This window comes from Labrus bergylta, chromosome 19, assembly GCF_963930695.1.
Source record: "Labrus bergylta chromosome 19, fLabBer1.1, whole genome shotgun sequence".
Classification (NCBI taxonomy): Eukaryota; Metazoa; Chordata; class Actinopteri; order Labriformes; family Labridae; genus Labrus; species Labrus bergylta.
The window spans coordinates 18,703,055-18,716,605 of record NC_089213.1 but is presented as its reverse complement, the minus strand read 5'-3'; the positions used below and the strand labels follow the sequence as shown (position 1 = coordinate 18,716,605).

The 13,551-nt window shown below is 41.3% G+C and overlaps 2 protein-coding genes across 5 annotated transcripts in view; both read right to left on the bottom strand.

Moving 5' to 3' along the window:
* The window catches only part of elmo1 (engulfment and cell motility 1 (ced-12 homolog, C. elegans)), a 99,440-nt gene extending 96,665 nt beyond the window's left edge, over positions 1-2,775 (bottom strand). Inside the window, exon 1 of one of the 4 annotated variants that reach the window (XM_065948025.1) lies at positions 2,461-2,775. The gene's annotated coding sequence lies outside the window, so the exon portion shown is untranslated. The remainder of the gene's footprint in view (positions 1-2,460) is intronic. The other 3 variants (XM_065948023.1, XM_065948026.1, XM_020631739.3) reach the window with 3 other exon arrangements.
* Positions 2,776-6,028: 3,253 nt separating this feature from the next.
* On the bottom strand, positions 6,029-12,899 carry rp9 (RP9 pre-mRNA splicing factor). Its single transcript, XM_065948032.1, has 6 exons — positions 12,599-12,899; positions 12,326-12,356; positions 12,087-12,216; positions 9,656-9,747; positions 9,140-9,201; positions 6,029-6,959 (listed from the first exon to the last, which is right to left on the bottom strand). The coding sequence occupies exons 1-6, from the start codon at positions 12,742-12,744 to the stop codon at positions 6,740-6,742; spliced, it is 681 nt and encodes a 226-aa protein (XP_065804104.1). The 5' UTR covers positions 12,745-12,899; the 3' UTR covers positions 6,029-6,739.
* Between the last annotated feature and the right edge of the window lie 652 nt (positions 12,900-13,551).

Here is a 13,551-nt window from a genome sequence, read left to right as displayed (position 1 = left end):
TAGTTAAGTTGACTAACAGGAAATTGAGGTTTTCTGTGGTTAATAAAACGCATTTTTGCTTGTGTGTGTGTGCTTTCTTTTTGACATATAGGTCCCTCAGGTGGCCATGAATCTGAAATACAAGGCCTTTGGCACACTTTAATTCTGAACTGGAAGGCTACCGGCCTCACTAAACTCCACATACCATTTAAACGGGAGCTTTACTTAGTGGTTTGTGTCAAAGGAAGGAGTTCAAAATGTCTTTCCTTGACTGCTAAAAGCTGTGCCAGACCTGGATCCAAAACCAAACATCAATCTCAAACCAACCGTCGACCACAGACAGGGCGCACGATTGGGCCAAAACCTCACAATCCTGAAACACAGAATCTCTCAGTTCAAGTAGGCCGGCCTGATAGAAAGTCTCATTTCCCATCAAATAACTGTATTTCCACCCAGACGTCCACAACAAAGGAAAAACAGACAGACCCCTCTAACTTTCCTTTTGGATGATACTCCCATAATAGCTCTTGAAAACAAATTGCCACCCCCTTACATCCCTGATCAACAAGCCCTTGAACACAGCCGGTATGTCTGTGCCGGAGACAGGGCTGATCATGTCCCAGTGCCTCTCTATCTAGGCTGTGTGTGTCTGCATTTATTGTTGAGATGACACGACAATGCTGGCATGTGAGCGACTCCATCACAACAGAGATGTCTTTGGTGGGTAACAAGGCATGTAAATGGGCTCTCACTGTATCCCAGTCCGCCTGGAGGGGGCAGAGGGACGTAAGGAGGAGAGAGCACATGTATGAAACAGTACATTTTGCTCCTGTTATTTCCATTTCCATCTATATTAAAAAGGAAATAATCTTCAGAAAAGGTAAAGCGGTAATAATGGATTTGAAGTGTCTAAAAATCTTCAAAAAAAATCAGAGAATCGAAAAAGACGAAGTACTTTGAGTTTTCTGTTGTATCTTTCATCACAAGAAGTACACTGATGTACACAAGTCTTTATTATGTTGGGGTCTATTACAGATTTCTGAGTGATGGAGCAATGGTTCTCAAAGTTGGGTCTATGGACAAGCAAGGGCCCTGTATGGACAACTGTGGGACCAAAGGTGCAGAAAAGAATAATTGCAGAAGTGGACTTAGCTGTGATGGCCACTCCTTTTTTGAATAATTGAGTTTGCAATGCAATCCTCATTGAGAGGTTGCAGTGATGCCAATTTGTCTAACCACGCCAAGCATACCTGGTTAATAACTCTAAACGGTACTTTGGCATTGGCTTCACATTTGAAAACAAAGAGGCTAGTCAATCTTCTTTCATAAATACGTTGAGCATCTTACGTCTCCTACCAGTTCCCCCTTAAATGACTGATTTCCAAGATTCTGTTCAAATTAGAGCATAACCTCTGAGAAGGCAGCCTCCTAGTCTAATGTTGTCCAACTCAATGGTCATACACCTGAGGGTACAGTCAGGGGTTACAGGGACATTTTGAGGGTTGGTGCAGCATCATCTGGACAACAAAGCATAACCATAGTGAGGAAAACTACTTTCTTGGTTAAGTAGGGTCCAACTCATCACTTGTGCATCACTTGTGCAACATCAGCTGGGTGTCGTAAGTGCTCCCGGAATGATTCTGAATGGTCATAAAAGTTTTGCAAATGATCAGACAAGAATTAGGGGGTCAGATGAGAACTTTTGCATCCCCTGATTTGAGGGTTTGAAAGAAACAAGAGTTCAAACCATCAGATTACAATAGATGGTGAAACATAGATCCTCATCCTGTTCATGAAGAGTCCAGAGCTGAAACATTGACTCCACTGTCGAGTTCCCTTCCTCTCTCCTCTCTAATCACGAGCCCTCGGTGTGGCCGGCATGCTGGGTCTGCAGTTACACACCGCACACGGCTAAAGCAGCCCTTTAATTAGCAGTGTTGGGCTAAAAAAGGGAGGTTTCTATAAACGCACCACTTTTTGCATCAAGCGAGCAGCACGCACTGAGCAAACAAGCCGGGGAAGAAGCAGCAACCTCCGCTTCTTCTTCTTCTCCTGCTTCTCCTCCTTCTTCTACACTGCTGCAAACACACAACTTGCAGCTTGAAAACGCACTTGTTTCCAAAGCAGACATTTAAAAAAAAAAAAAAAGATTAAAAAAAAAAGAATGAATTCACTCGCTGTTTGATTTCTGTGTGTCTCTGTTTGTGTTTGTGAAGAGCGGAGTGAGCTGCGATGCTGTTATCAGACATGCATGTCAATAAAGAACAGCGCCCAAAAGCCGCTAAGGCCAAAAGTAAAGACAGACATGGAGACATATACACAGAGACATCAAGACAAGAGGTGACACAGTGTTATATTGCTACAAATACAAAACACACAAACGACTGCTAACACCGTCAACAGTTAGCCCAAAACGGCAAAAAGCTCAAACACAGCTCAGCGCTGACAGATCTGCAGGAAAAGAGAAAAGATTTGACTAACCTGACGAAGCGAGGACACTTCTTCCACCAAAGCACTGATAGCCGGAGTTTGTGTTTGTGTGTGTGTGTGTGTGTGTGTATGTGTGTGTGTTTGTGTGTGTGTGTGGTGAGTGTGTGAGTGGTGTTTTCTCTCGCTCTCTCTCCCCTCTGCCGGAGAGATAGTGCTGATGTTTCCACTTCCTCTTTTCTTCTGCCGTCTGCTGGCTGGCGCGGTGATGCCAGACTCTTCAGACTGAAGGACGCAAGAGAGCAGAGGCACTGATTCACAAGTGAATTAAAGACACGCACATCTATAGTTTGTTAACAAGCTTTTAGGAAACAGAATGAAGTATTTGATTTAAGTGATGAAAAAAAAAAGTCCGTAAAAATCTAATAAAAAATGACCCTGTATTTGTGTGTTAGAGCATTTCACTTTGTCGGTCTGCTTTTATCAGCTTTCAATAAGTATGGGACATATTTTACCCCCCCCCCCCCCATGTGCAACATGAATGCACATCAAGAAGACGCACACTAACACCTTGTGGTAGAATATGAGGACAAAGGTGTTTTATATGTTTATGCTATTATTGTTTTAAGATATATTTGCCCTCTTGATATAGAATAGATAAAGCCTCTTTGAAGAAATTACAATTTATGAGGTAGCCTACATAAATGGGATTTAAAAAAAAAAAAGAATAATTGCATTGGTTTGGAAAATGAATATTGGCAAAATTGACAATTTCGCTTGTATTCACATTTCTAAGACAATAGTGTGCAGAGACTCAATATTTTTCTGAATACAGGCAGACCTTGGGGAGGATAAGTATGAAAACTTGCAAATGCTTCTTTCTTTCAAATAATGTTTTTGTTGTCTTTTGTGGTACCATGTATTTAATTGTTCCAGCTCCCCTAGTGGCCAGCAGTGTTGCCTGCACTGTCTCAACAGATGCAGGGAAGTACATTTAGGGGATTGGAAATAAAAAATGAATAAACAATCAAACGTTTGAGGATTTCTTTTCTCCCTCCATGTTTGGTGGCACAAATACATAACTGGACTGCCTCCAATATTGCAGCCAGGAGGGGAACACAAACAAGAACAATGCACTCAATAATTCATAGTCTATTGAACACTCTCTGGTCTCCACACACTCACACACACACACACACACACACACACACACACACACATAGGACTGTTTGGAGGGTGGGGTTATGACCTTCTGTTACCTTATGTTGGGAATTATTTTGATAAAGCTCTGCAGCGGCTCTATACAACACAGTGCTAAAGTTTTATAGGACTTAATTACACAGGACAGAATAAAGGTCTGCAGCACAGTTTAGTGGGTACATGAGGCCACTTCTCTTTAATAGTGTCTTGATTACATATGGCCTTTTAATATTAAACCCAGAGTGTGTATATGTGTTGTTAAAAAAAAAAGAGAGAGAGGAGTGTGTAGAGCAGACAGTCCTGCAGCTCGTCCTTGTCTCCGCTCAGCAGGAGCAGCAGGAGAAGGATTAAAGTAGAAGCTCTCTCTGTCTCTGTTCTGGTAAATAAGCTGGAATGACACACCCTTATAGAAATCCCAGCATTAAAAAAAAAAAAAAAACGTAAATGACAGATTGTGTCCTTTCTTAAACTGGTCATTTGAGCATGGACAGAGGATATGGAGGTCTGACCCACAAATAACAGAAAGCATTCATGTTATTGGACTCAGTGTGGCACAGGTAAGAGTATCAGGGTAGAAGTGATTTGAGGAATCTGCTTAAAACGTCATTTTGATAATGTACAAACTTGAGTCAACTACTGGGCTCTGATATTTTGAGATTTAACGTAGCTGATATTGTGCATGAATTAACAAAAAAAAAACGAAGATGGTCAAACAAAACTTTCCCGTTTGTTCTCATATCTGTATCCTATAAAGCTCCTGTCACAAACTACCAGTTGACATCAACTTAAGCACCTCCTGTAGACAAAACGGTAGTACCTGTCTCTTTGCAGGTCCTTTTCTGAACATGCATAAGCAGTGTTTCAGTTTTTATTTTAAACCAAAGAAAACTGGCATCCTGCGCTGGTTTAACTGTCAATCATATCACTCATGGAGACTCTTTCCTGCAGAAAATGTAAACAAAGGCTGTTTCTGCAGTGTGCTGTAATCCACTGCGTCTGACACCTACCAAGGCAGGTGTTACAGGCATTCAAAAGAATCATGCAAACATTATCAATCTTGTTAATCATGGTCTTGTTTGCTTTTACAGATCATAGAGGTGTCAGTAATCATTTCCAGTCTGTTTTCTAACCAGTTAAAAAAAGTTACTCACAGTAGCTTTCTCTTGTCTCTCTTATCAGCTTAAGAGCGGTCATGACTCCAACAGAGGGCTCTTAGAAGAGTTAAGCTTTTTTATCTGAGACAGCAAAGAAGCGGTGGATTGGTTCTAAGCCAGCCCGTATGGTTTAAGAGTAAAAGTGCAGACTCATATTGCAGTAAAATGTGGCTCTGCAGCCGATAAAGTGCAGAGTCACTCTCACAAGGTAATCTTTAGACTGCTGTCTTTTATACTCAGGCTTCAGTTTGTCACTCTTACCTGGTTGTGTAACTCTTGGCTTGTTCATAAAGATGGATTCATCTCATTTTCTGAACATATGTTCCTCCTCTAACACAATCTGCACAGCGAGTTCGGCCTGGCACTTGATCTGACCCGTCCCCTGTCCAACAAGACGGAGTGCTTCAATTAAGAAAAACTCTCTGCTGACCATATTCCCTCCACGTGGCACAGCCTCCCTCTGAGCAGCCTGTGACTGAATCTCATCTGGGAGATTCATTGTTCTACTCAAGAGACAGAAAACACAACATGGGGCAGTTTAAAAAAAAAAAAAAAAAAAAAAAAAGTAAAGCCACATCATTATTGGTCAAATCTGCAGAGAAAGGAAATAAAATGTGGATAAATAAGCCCCTAATCAGCCTATAAAACGTTGTCGTGGCTGTGTTTCTCCATCGAAGATTGGAAAATCTTCGATGGAGTTGTCACATAAACACATTCACTCCCTGCAGCATTCAAGCTTCTCAGAAAGTCTCAGACACAAATCTAAATGAAAATCTAGTTTGCCTTTTCCCTGTAGGTCTGCTGTAATTGTGTCTCTATCAGGGTCATTAGGAACAGGGAATATTTGTGGTACATTTCCGCAGGGATTCCTGCTCAAATAGTGCAGGCAGTGAAGGAGAAAAGCACCAGACATCCTCATATGCGGCCTAAAGGGCAAGAAGAAGCTACAGTGGATCTGTTCTGTGCTGCCTGATTTGACAGAATAATGCTGGTTTCTTAGCACAGTGAGAGAGGATCACACCGCATTGCCCAAGTTACAGACTGTGAATGATTTTTCGAGAAACACTCTGAAGTCTCGTCAGACTTCTGGGAGGACGAGATGAGGAAGGTCAGCCCGGGACTGTGCTATCATTTTTTTAATGATCAGAATTCAGTGTGTGAAAGATTAAGCTGCTATCCACATGAAGAAAAAAAAAAAAAAAAACCCTGCTGGTGCTAAATCAACATAGAGATTAATGGCATCAACATGTTTGCAGCCTGAAGCTGGGTAAACAGGGGAGAAAAGAGCCATCTTTATTCTCAAAATGAGGGAACACATTCATTTACATTCTTTCCCCATCCTCTGTGGGTTGTTTTTCTTCAGAGCAAATAAGCATATTCCAACCTCAAATAATTCCAAATATTTACGTACAGTCACGTGCATTCAAACATTCAGGCTTGTGTGGAAAACAAAGTCTAACTGTACTCCACCGTTCTGCGTTTAATACACTCTACAATCAAAGTATCTAAATGCAGCGGGGGGGTAAAAAAAAAAAATGAAAATGTGGTGGGAAATACAATCTCTTAATAACTAACAGTATGAGCTGACATGCTTTCGTATTACAGAACATTATCTCTTACAGCAGCAGGCTCATTTCATATTGCTAGAGATTCATTACCCATGCAGCTAATGCTTTTTGACACACATATGCACCGTGGCACACACACTTACTCAAGCAGTCTTTCCATATGACCCTGTGCTGTGTGGCTAACAGAGAGGATGTTAATGCGAGCCGTCAGCCCGGGGAGAAATCATGCACGCTGGATTTACAGTTTGAGGGTTTCAACCTGCAGAGAAAAAGCCTTAAAACGTCTTTAGAGCGCACTCTTTACTCTGCAGAACACACATCACTGCTGTGTAAGTTCTCCTTCATTCCCTGTCTGCTCCTACGCTTTGATCACGTAGTGTACACGAACAGATACCAGAACGTTCCAAACACTCAGTCTGAGTCCGAGCAGTCGCTGGTTTTGGATGACTTGTGCTTTCGTTTACTTTTCCTCTTCTTTTTCTCTTTCTTCTTTCTGTCCTTCCTCTTCTTCCTTTTCTTGCCGCGATGGTGGTCAGAGGAGGACGAGGAGGAGGAGGTGGAGGAAGAAGAGGAGGAGCTGTCAGAATCGGAGGAGGTGGTGTCCTGAAGTAGCTGCTGCAGCTGCTGGATCCTGGAGAGCAGGAAGGAGAGGAGAATAGGAGCTGGGATTAAAGTAAAGCACATGGAGGAATGACAAACTGATGGATGTCCGGCTTGGCAAGCGACTGAAGTGGCCTCGAGCAAGATGCAGTCTTTGTCCTAATGCTGGCGTTTCCAAATCGTGATGTCTGCCAAGTCCTCGTTTGTCTTTATTATTTCAAGTCTAACGAGCAGTGTCTCAGTACCAGTCTGAACTGCAGGTTTTGGAGGATTTTCAGAACACACTGACTTAATTACAAGGCTGCCTTATGTTTTTAAACATTTTGATAGATAAATGGTAAATGGACTTGAGCTTGTATAGCACTTTTCTAGCCTTCTGACTAGAGAAAAGTCTAAAAAATTGGAATAGCCTTTTGTGCTTAATTTTTCACCTCAACCTTTAAGGATCCTCACAATTTCATGCCCATTAAATCAAATTCATATCACCATTTTATAACTGACATGCAAATCATGGACAATTTTGACCTGCCAGGATACGATCATAATCAATGAAAAGTGTTGGTCCTTTTTGTGAGGCAAAAACGGAAATAATAATAATAATAATAATACAACTCTAGTTCCTGCCTCCTTAAAATGAGGATTTGTTGTTTTTGTCATTTAAAAAGGCAATTGAAGAGTCCTCAGGTTTTGGACTATTGGGTAACAATTTAAAGACAAGACAGGAAATGTGTTGAGTGTTTTTTTTAAAAACTTTTTTGACATTTACATAATAAATAAGTTGCCACATAAATGAAAATATGAGTTATTAGTATCTCTTCTTCACCTAGTCCCTGTCGAGGTCCGAGCAATGGTTAGTCATGAAGAATGTGCAAATGAATAGATAATGAAAGTAATAATTATTTGAAGCCCTAATCAAACTGGTCCCTTTAAAAGGAGTTTCATGACAGATTAGTTGCACATTAACACATCTCAGATTCATGAAGAAAGCACCAAACTGATGAAAGAAATATTAAACAAATTGTCAGAAAAATGTCGGGGAGGGGGGGGAGGTAGTATTCACCAGTGAGGAGTGAGCTGCGACCGAGAGAGAAGATATAAAAAATATACAACTTCTGAAGACACCCAGAATCTGTTAACTATTCAGCCATGAAAGTGTTCCTGAGAGGACCTCGACACGCTCGTGTGAGGAGTCCATCAGGCCTCATTATAGCCGGCTTGATCTCTCCAAGCAGAATGATCCTCCTAACACTGGGGATGTCACGCTGCTCCTTGAAGCGCACCTACCTGTCCTCAAAGTGAACTCCATCAAAATAGGGCTTGCAGCTAAATATCTTAAATAAATTCATACCTCCGGCTTACTGATTTCAGTTTCCTCAAATACACATTTGAAAGAAAAACTGTGATCCCATCCAGCAAGGGCGGCATTTAGTCAAGGACCTTTTTCAGGTGTCACATCTTTAAACTAAAGCCAACTGCTGTAATAACCAGGGAGAACAAGGAGGCACCTCCATCTATAATAGATAACAACATCCTTTAGAAGGACAAACAACATCATCACATCTGCAGAGTACAAATGAAAACTGCAGAATGAGGGAAAAACATTTGGCAAAGCAAAATGGGATGTTTTGTAAGTGCAGACTAGATAAGTTGTCAAACTGGAACCTTCAAGATCCAAAAAGGTTTATAAAAAAAAAATGATGCAAGACCTTCTAATTACTTTCTTGTTTCTATTTCTTTCGTTTAAAATCAAGCTCCCTTGAAGAGGTTTCACTGTTACGCTTTCCTTTTAAAGATGATATCGAACCTTATGCAGCACAGACACTGAACAGAATCTTCAAAGTGCCACTAGCTTTCAGATAACCTTTTCATAATGAATTCAAAAAAAAAAAATCCAACACAAAGGCGTGTATGTGCTGTTCTGCATCGCCACACACACAGCCCGAGTGAGCCTTCATAGTAAGCAAACATCATATTCAAACATCCTCGTGTCGATCACCATTTGCAAAAAATACACCACAGAGAGCCAGCAACCAGGGGAGAATTTCCAGGTCTTCTGAGATTGTCCCACTGCGCTGACTGACAAAACAGTGGACTCTCAAACTGTCTTTTGTCTGTCCTCACAGTCCATTAGTTACAGAAATCGGACTCTTATTTTGGAAAGTTACAGCAAAGGAAAAAAAACATGCAGGCCTCAAAGCTGATCATATTCACCTTGTTTCTTTTTCATTCCTTTTGTTTTCCCGAATGATGTCGTACATCGGGTCTTCATGAGCCTGAAGGGGAATAAAAGGAAGAAAAATGTTTTATTACAAACTATAACGACAGAAATACTTCTCTCCTTATGATCGCAGTTGATTTTATTCAGATGCAGCAGATTATCCCAACTCGACACATTCTGAGCGTTTTACTTATTCGAGTGTCAGCATGTTTTGAAAAACGTGCCTGTGACAATACAAGTCAGGAAAATATGATACAGATGCATTTATGGTAATCATTGCAGAGGCTGTATGTGCCTGCAGTCGGTCTTGTTCCATTACAGACACACAGTAACAGGCATTGTGAAGAAGTCTGGTGCCCACATGGTCCTCGACTAGACTAAATGTCTGTTGACCTCAGCCCAGGTCTGTGTTATAACTCCTCTAACAACCCAACCCCACATTATTTAACTTTAGACTATTATACGACTCCCTGTCTAAATAACTATGTGTGGGCAGTTCACAAACTCACCACTCTGAACTGTTCCAATTTCTGGTTGCCTTTGATGAAGAAGGGACACTCCTTGTCTCCCGTCCTGTGGCCATAGCGTTTACACCTCCAACCTGCAGACGTAACATCAAGGGTCAGTCGCTGCACTGTGGGTTTATATCTGCTTTAGAGAAAGCCTGTGATGTCATTTATAACGACTGCAGGGCCCTGAATCAATTCTGCAATCTTATCGTGGCAGACATTGTTACAATTCACTTACTAGACGCTTTTATCCAAAGTGACGTACATCAGAGAGTAAGTACAACACTAATCCAGTCAAACACCGACACTGAAGCAAAGCAGGGTTAAGTGTCTTGCCCAAGGACACATGTTGCCCAGCTAGGGATCGAACCCTCAACCTTTCGGTTGAAATGCGATGACTCAACTGAGCCACAGCCGCCCACGTTGTGATGTCAGCAAATCCAATGTGGGTGTCAATAAATGATATATAACTTAAACACATAAATTGTAGCTTGATTAAACTTGTTCAACCACCATGTTTTTTTACACTTCTTTCCTCTCTAACAGCCCACCTTAACATAAGCATACAGGGCCAAAAAAAACACATTCATTTAGGGGAACAACAACAGATCTATTGTTTGTGTTACTTGGAGTCACTCACTCAAACAGCTCTGCTCATGTTAAGATGTGCTGCAATAAAAGCCTCCTGTTGAACGACAGACCTCCTCAATCAAAATCAAATCATCACTTGTGCTTCACTAAGGAGAAGTGAACACGTTGTGTCACAATTCACACTGTTTTAATGTCCTACACTTGAAGTGGCAGCTTTGAAGTTACCATGGATAACGTGTCTTTGTGAAGTGAGGCCACACAGATTCTTGTTGGTCTTCTTTAAGTAGTTGTGTGCGAAATCGTTTACTCAGCCTGGACTTTCATATCCATATCATCCCCTGCTGCAAGTCTCTCTTTTCGTTCAAACATGATGACATATTCAAACATTACTTTAAAGGTTTAAGCAGAGAAAGGAATGCTCATAGTCTGCCAAACAAATGCTAACTTGTGACACGGCCTCTGTGTGTGTGTGTGTGTGTGTGTGTGTGTGTGTCCCTGTCTCTTCTAGCAGCAGGGTGAAGAGGAGTGGGATGAAGGAATGGTCACTGGTTATAAGACAGTCTTTGTTTGACCAAAGAGACAGAAGGTGGTCTTCCACAACACAATAGCCCATCATGTTCGTCATGCCTATGCATAATGATGGTTTACTCCCACCAACAGTTCAGTGCTGCTTGTACTTCTACATCTGATATCAAACCACAACGATTAGCCTCAAAGACGTATGAGCACAAGTTATGCCTATTCAAGATTGTTTTATTCTCATTCAATAATATGAGGAATAAATGCAACTGAGGTCCTATAAGAGGATGTGTGGCATATTATTTTCTAATTTGTAAATGGTAAATGGACTTATAGGACCTCATATAGCGCTTTTATAGTCTCCCGACTACTCAAACACTTTCACACTGCACGTCACACCCACCCATTCACACACTGATGGTAGTGGTCTCTATGTAGTATCATCCATCAGAAGTAACTAATCCCATTCATGCACCGCCACCAAAGCAGCAGGAGCAATTTGGGGTTAAGAGTCCTGCCTAGTTGAGAGATGACGACTCTACCAACTGATTTTGAGTTCTAGTGCAAAATATAACATCTCAGACTGTATTCAAAACCATTTAAGTCCATAAATGTATTTCATAGTGTTGTAGTACTCAAAACAGTACTCAAAATAGACCGGTCTCGGACCACTTTTTGAAGGTCTGGGTCTCGTCTCGTGATCAAAAGCATTTTTCTTGTCTCGGCCCCAAACTGGGCGGACTCCGGATTCTAAATCAAGACTGGTCAGGACTACCACTGAAAGGCTATTTTCCAAGTCATTACTGTGATTAGAAGGAAATGCATTTGTGGTTTGATTTTTATCCCCTGGTTACGGCCGCCACCTTCAAGGTGTTACAGTCTAAGTGAGTGGAACGCCCCCTGCACACAAGTTTATCATTTTTCAGTGATATTCACTGTCTCGGTCTCGTCTCGGTCTCACCCTGCCTTGGTCTTGGTCATGACTCGGTCTCGATCCCTAAATGTCTTGGTCTTGGTCACGGATCACTCCGGTCTCGGGTATGTCTTTGTCTCAGCTAGTGTGATCTTGACTACGAGACTAGTATTTTGCCATCAATATATTTTCAGGTCCTGCAAACATGTAGTGATGTAATGGGGGCTTTAACGCTAAACAAATGGATGATTTAGACGGCTCAGGTGGAATAACCACAGTGTCAAAATCGAGAAATGTTATATATTCATTATTATTAAAAAAGACCAATACGATTTACTAAAACTAACAGCAACTCTGATATTCATAAGTCTCTCTGTCTCAGTCTGAAATTGCTGTAACTGTACTCACACTGCATCACCTTCACCTCCTTTCCCAGAGGCATCCACAGCCCCCTGGTGGGGGCGTGGGCCAGGAAGCTCCTGGCCTGTTCATTTCCTGGTTCAGCAGGGATACAGTCCTCTGGTTTGTCTTCATGCTCCTGCAAAAACAACACCTGTCACTTGTAGACGTGTCTAGTTCAAAACAAACCACTTATCTTGAAGCTTGTCAGCCCTAACATACCACTACTTTAAGAGTGAGTAACATACCTTTATGTATCCAGGTGGAGGTTTCTCATAGCTACACGACAGACAGATAATACTGGCGTTAATAACTGCACAATTACAGAATCATCTCTTTACAATACAATCAAATAAAAATATAAAGAGGTAAATCCAGCTTGAACTGCTTACACATGATACTTCAGTCAGGTAGCGGGGGATTACTTTCTGTTTTGAGTGAAAAGTTGCTAAACTGCATTTATAATTCATGCATAAGTTTAGAGCATGAACAGAAAAGGTTGTTTGACTGATATTACTCACAATGTCTCCACGTGTTTAAGTTTCTGGACTTCTTGGTTGAGTTTTTTCGCGTGTGTTTTGAGTTTCTCAAAATCCTCTTTGGATGTCTTGTGTCTCTTGTGCTCTCGTCGCTCCTCCTTCTCTTTTGTTCGCTTTCTGCTCGACATTGTCCTGATATCCACAAACTGAGCCGCCGATAAAACATATATAATGTTGTATTTAAGGCTAATATGTTAACTATTTTCAACACAACGCTCAACGAGCTAACCAGCCGCTAACTAGCAAGCATTTCTCTGTCGCTGCTGCACTTCCTGTGCAGCCGGGTTGGTTTGTTAAAGTCCAGCGCCACCTGCAGGACATGCGCAGTATCACAAGTAATGAGCACTTCAAACTGATTTACAGCTGGCATGTCAGATTACGGGTTTGTTAAATAAACCACGTCACATTATTGTTTTCTCCAACACCATCCACTATTTAAGTAACACTTTTCTCCTTTCTATTCCCTTTTTTGTTAATACTTAATGACGTAATTTAACTATCTGTAATGCTGAGATACCCTCTGACCTGCTAATATTGGGGTTCCCCGCCAGGGTTGTGAGTTCAGCGGTGCTTTTCGATTTTTACACAGATGATTATCTGTTAGATACACAAAATCAGTACAATGTCATGAACCAAGTGATTGAGTGGAGTAACAATAATGTTTAGAGACAAATACAAAGAAAACAGCGGGGATTGTATTTGGTTTACCATCTGATGCAGACAAAGCCCCTATTTGTTATTAATAATGAAAAAATCAAGCAAGTGTCATCTTATAGATATTTGGGTGAAATGATCATCTGTTATCCTGGAAAGACCACATCAAATACATGAGGAGAAAGACCGAACAAATAATTGATTTCCTCTGCAGACTGAGGTCTTTTGGGGCGAGCAGACACATTTTCTTGTTTTGTATTTTACTTCTGTGATTCTCAGTG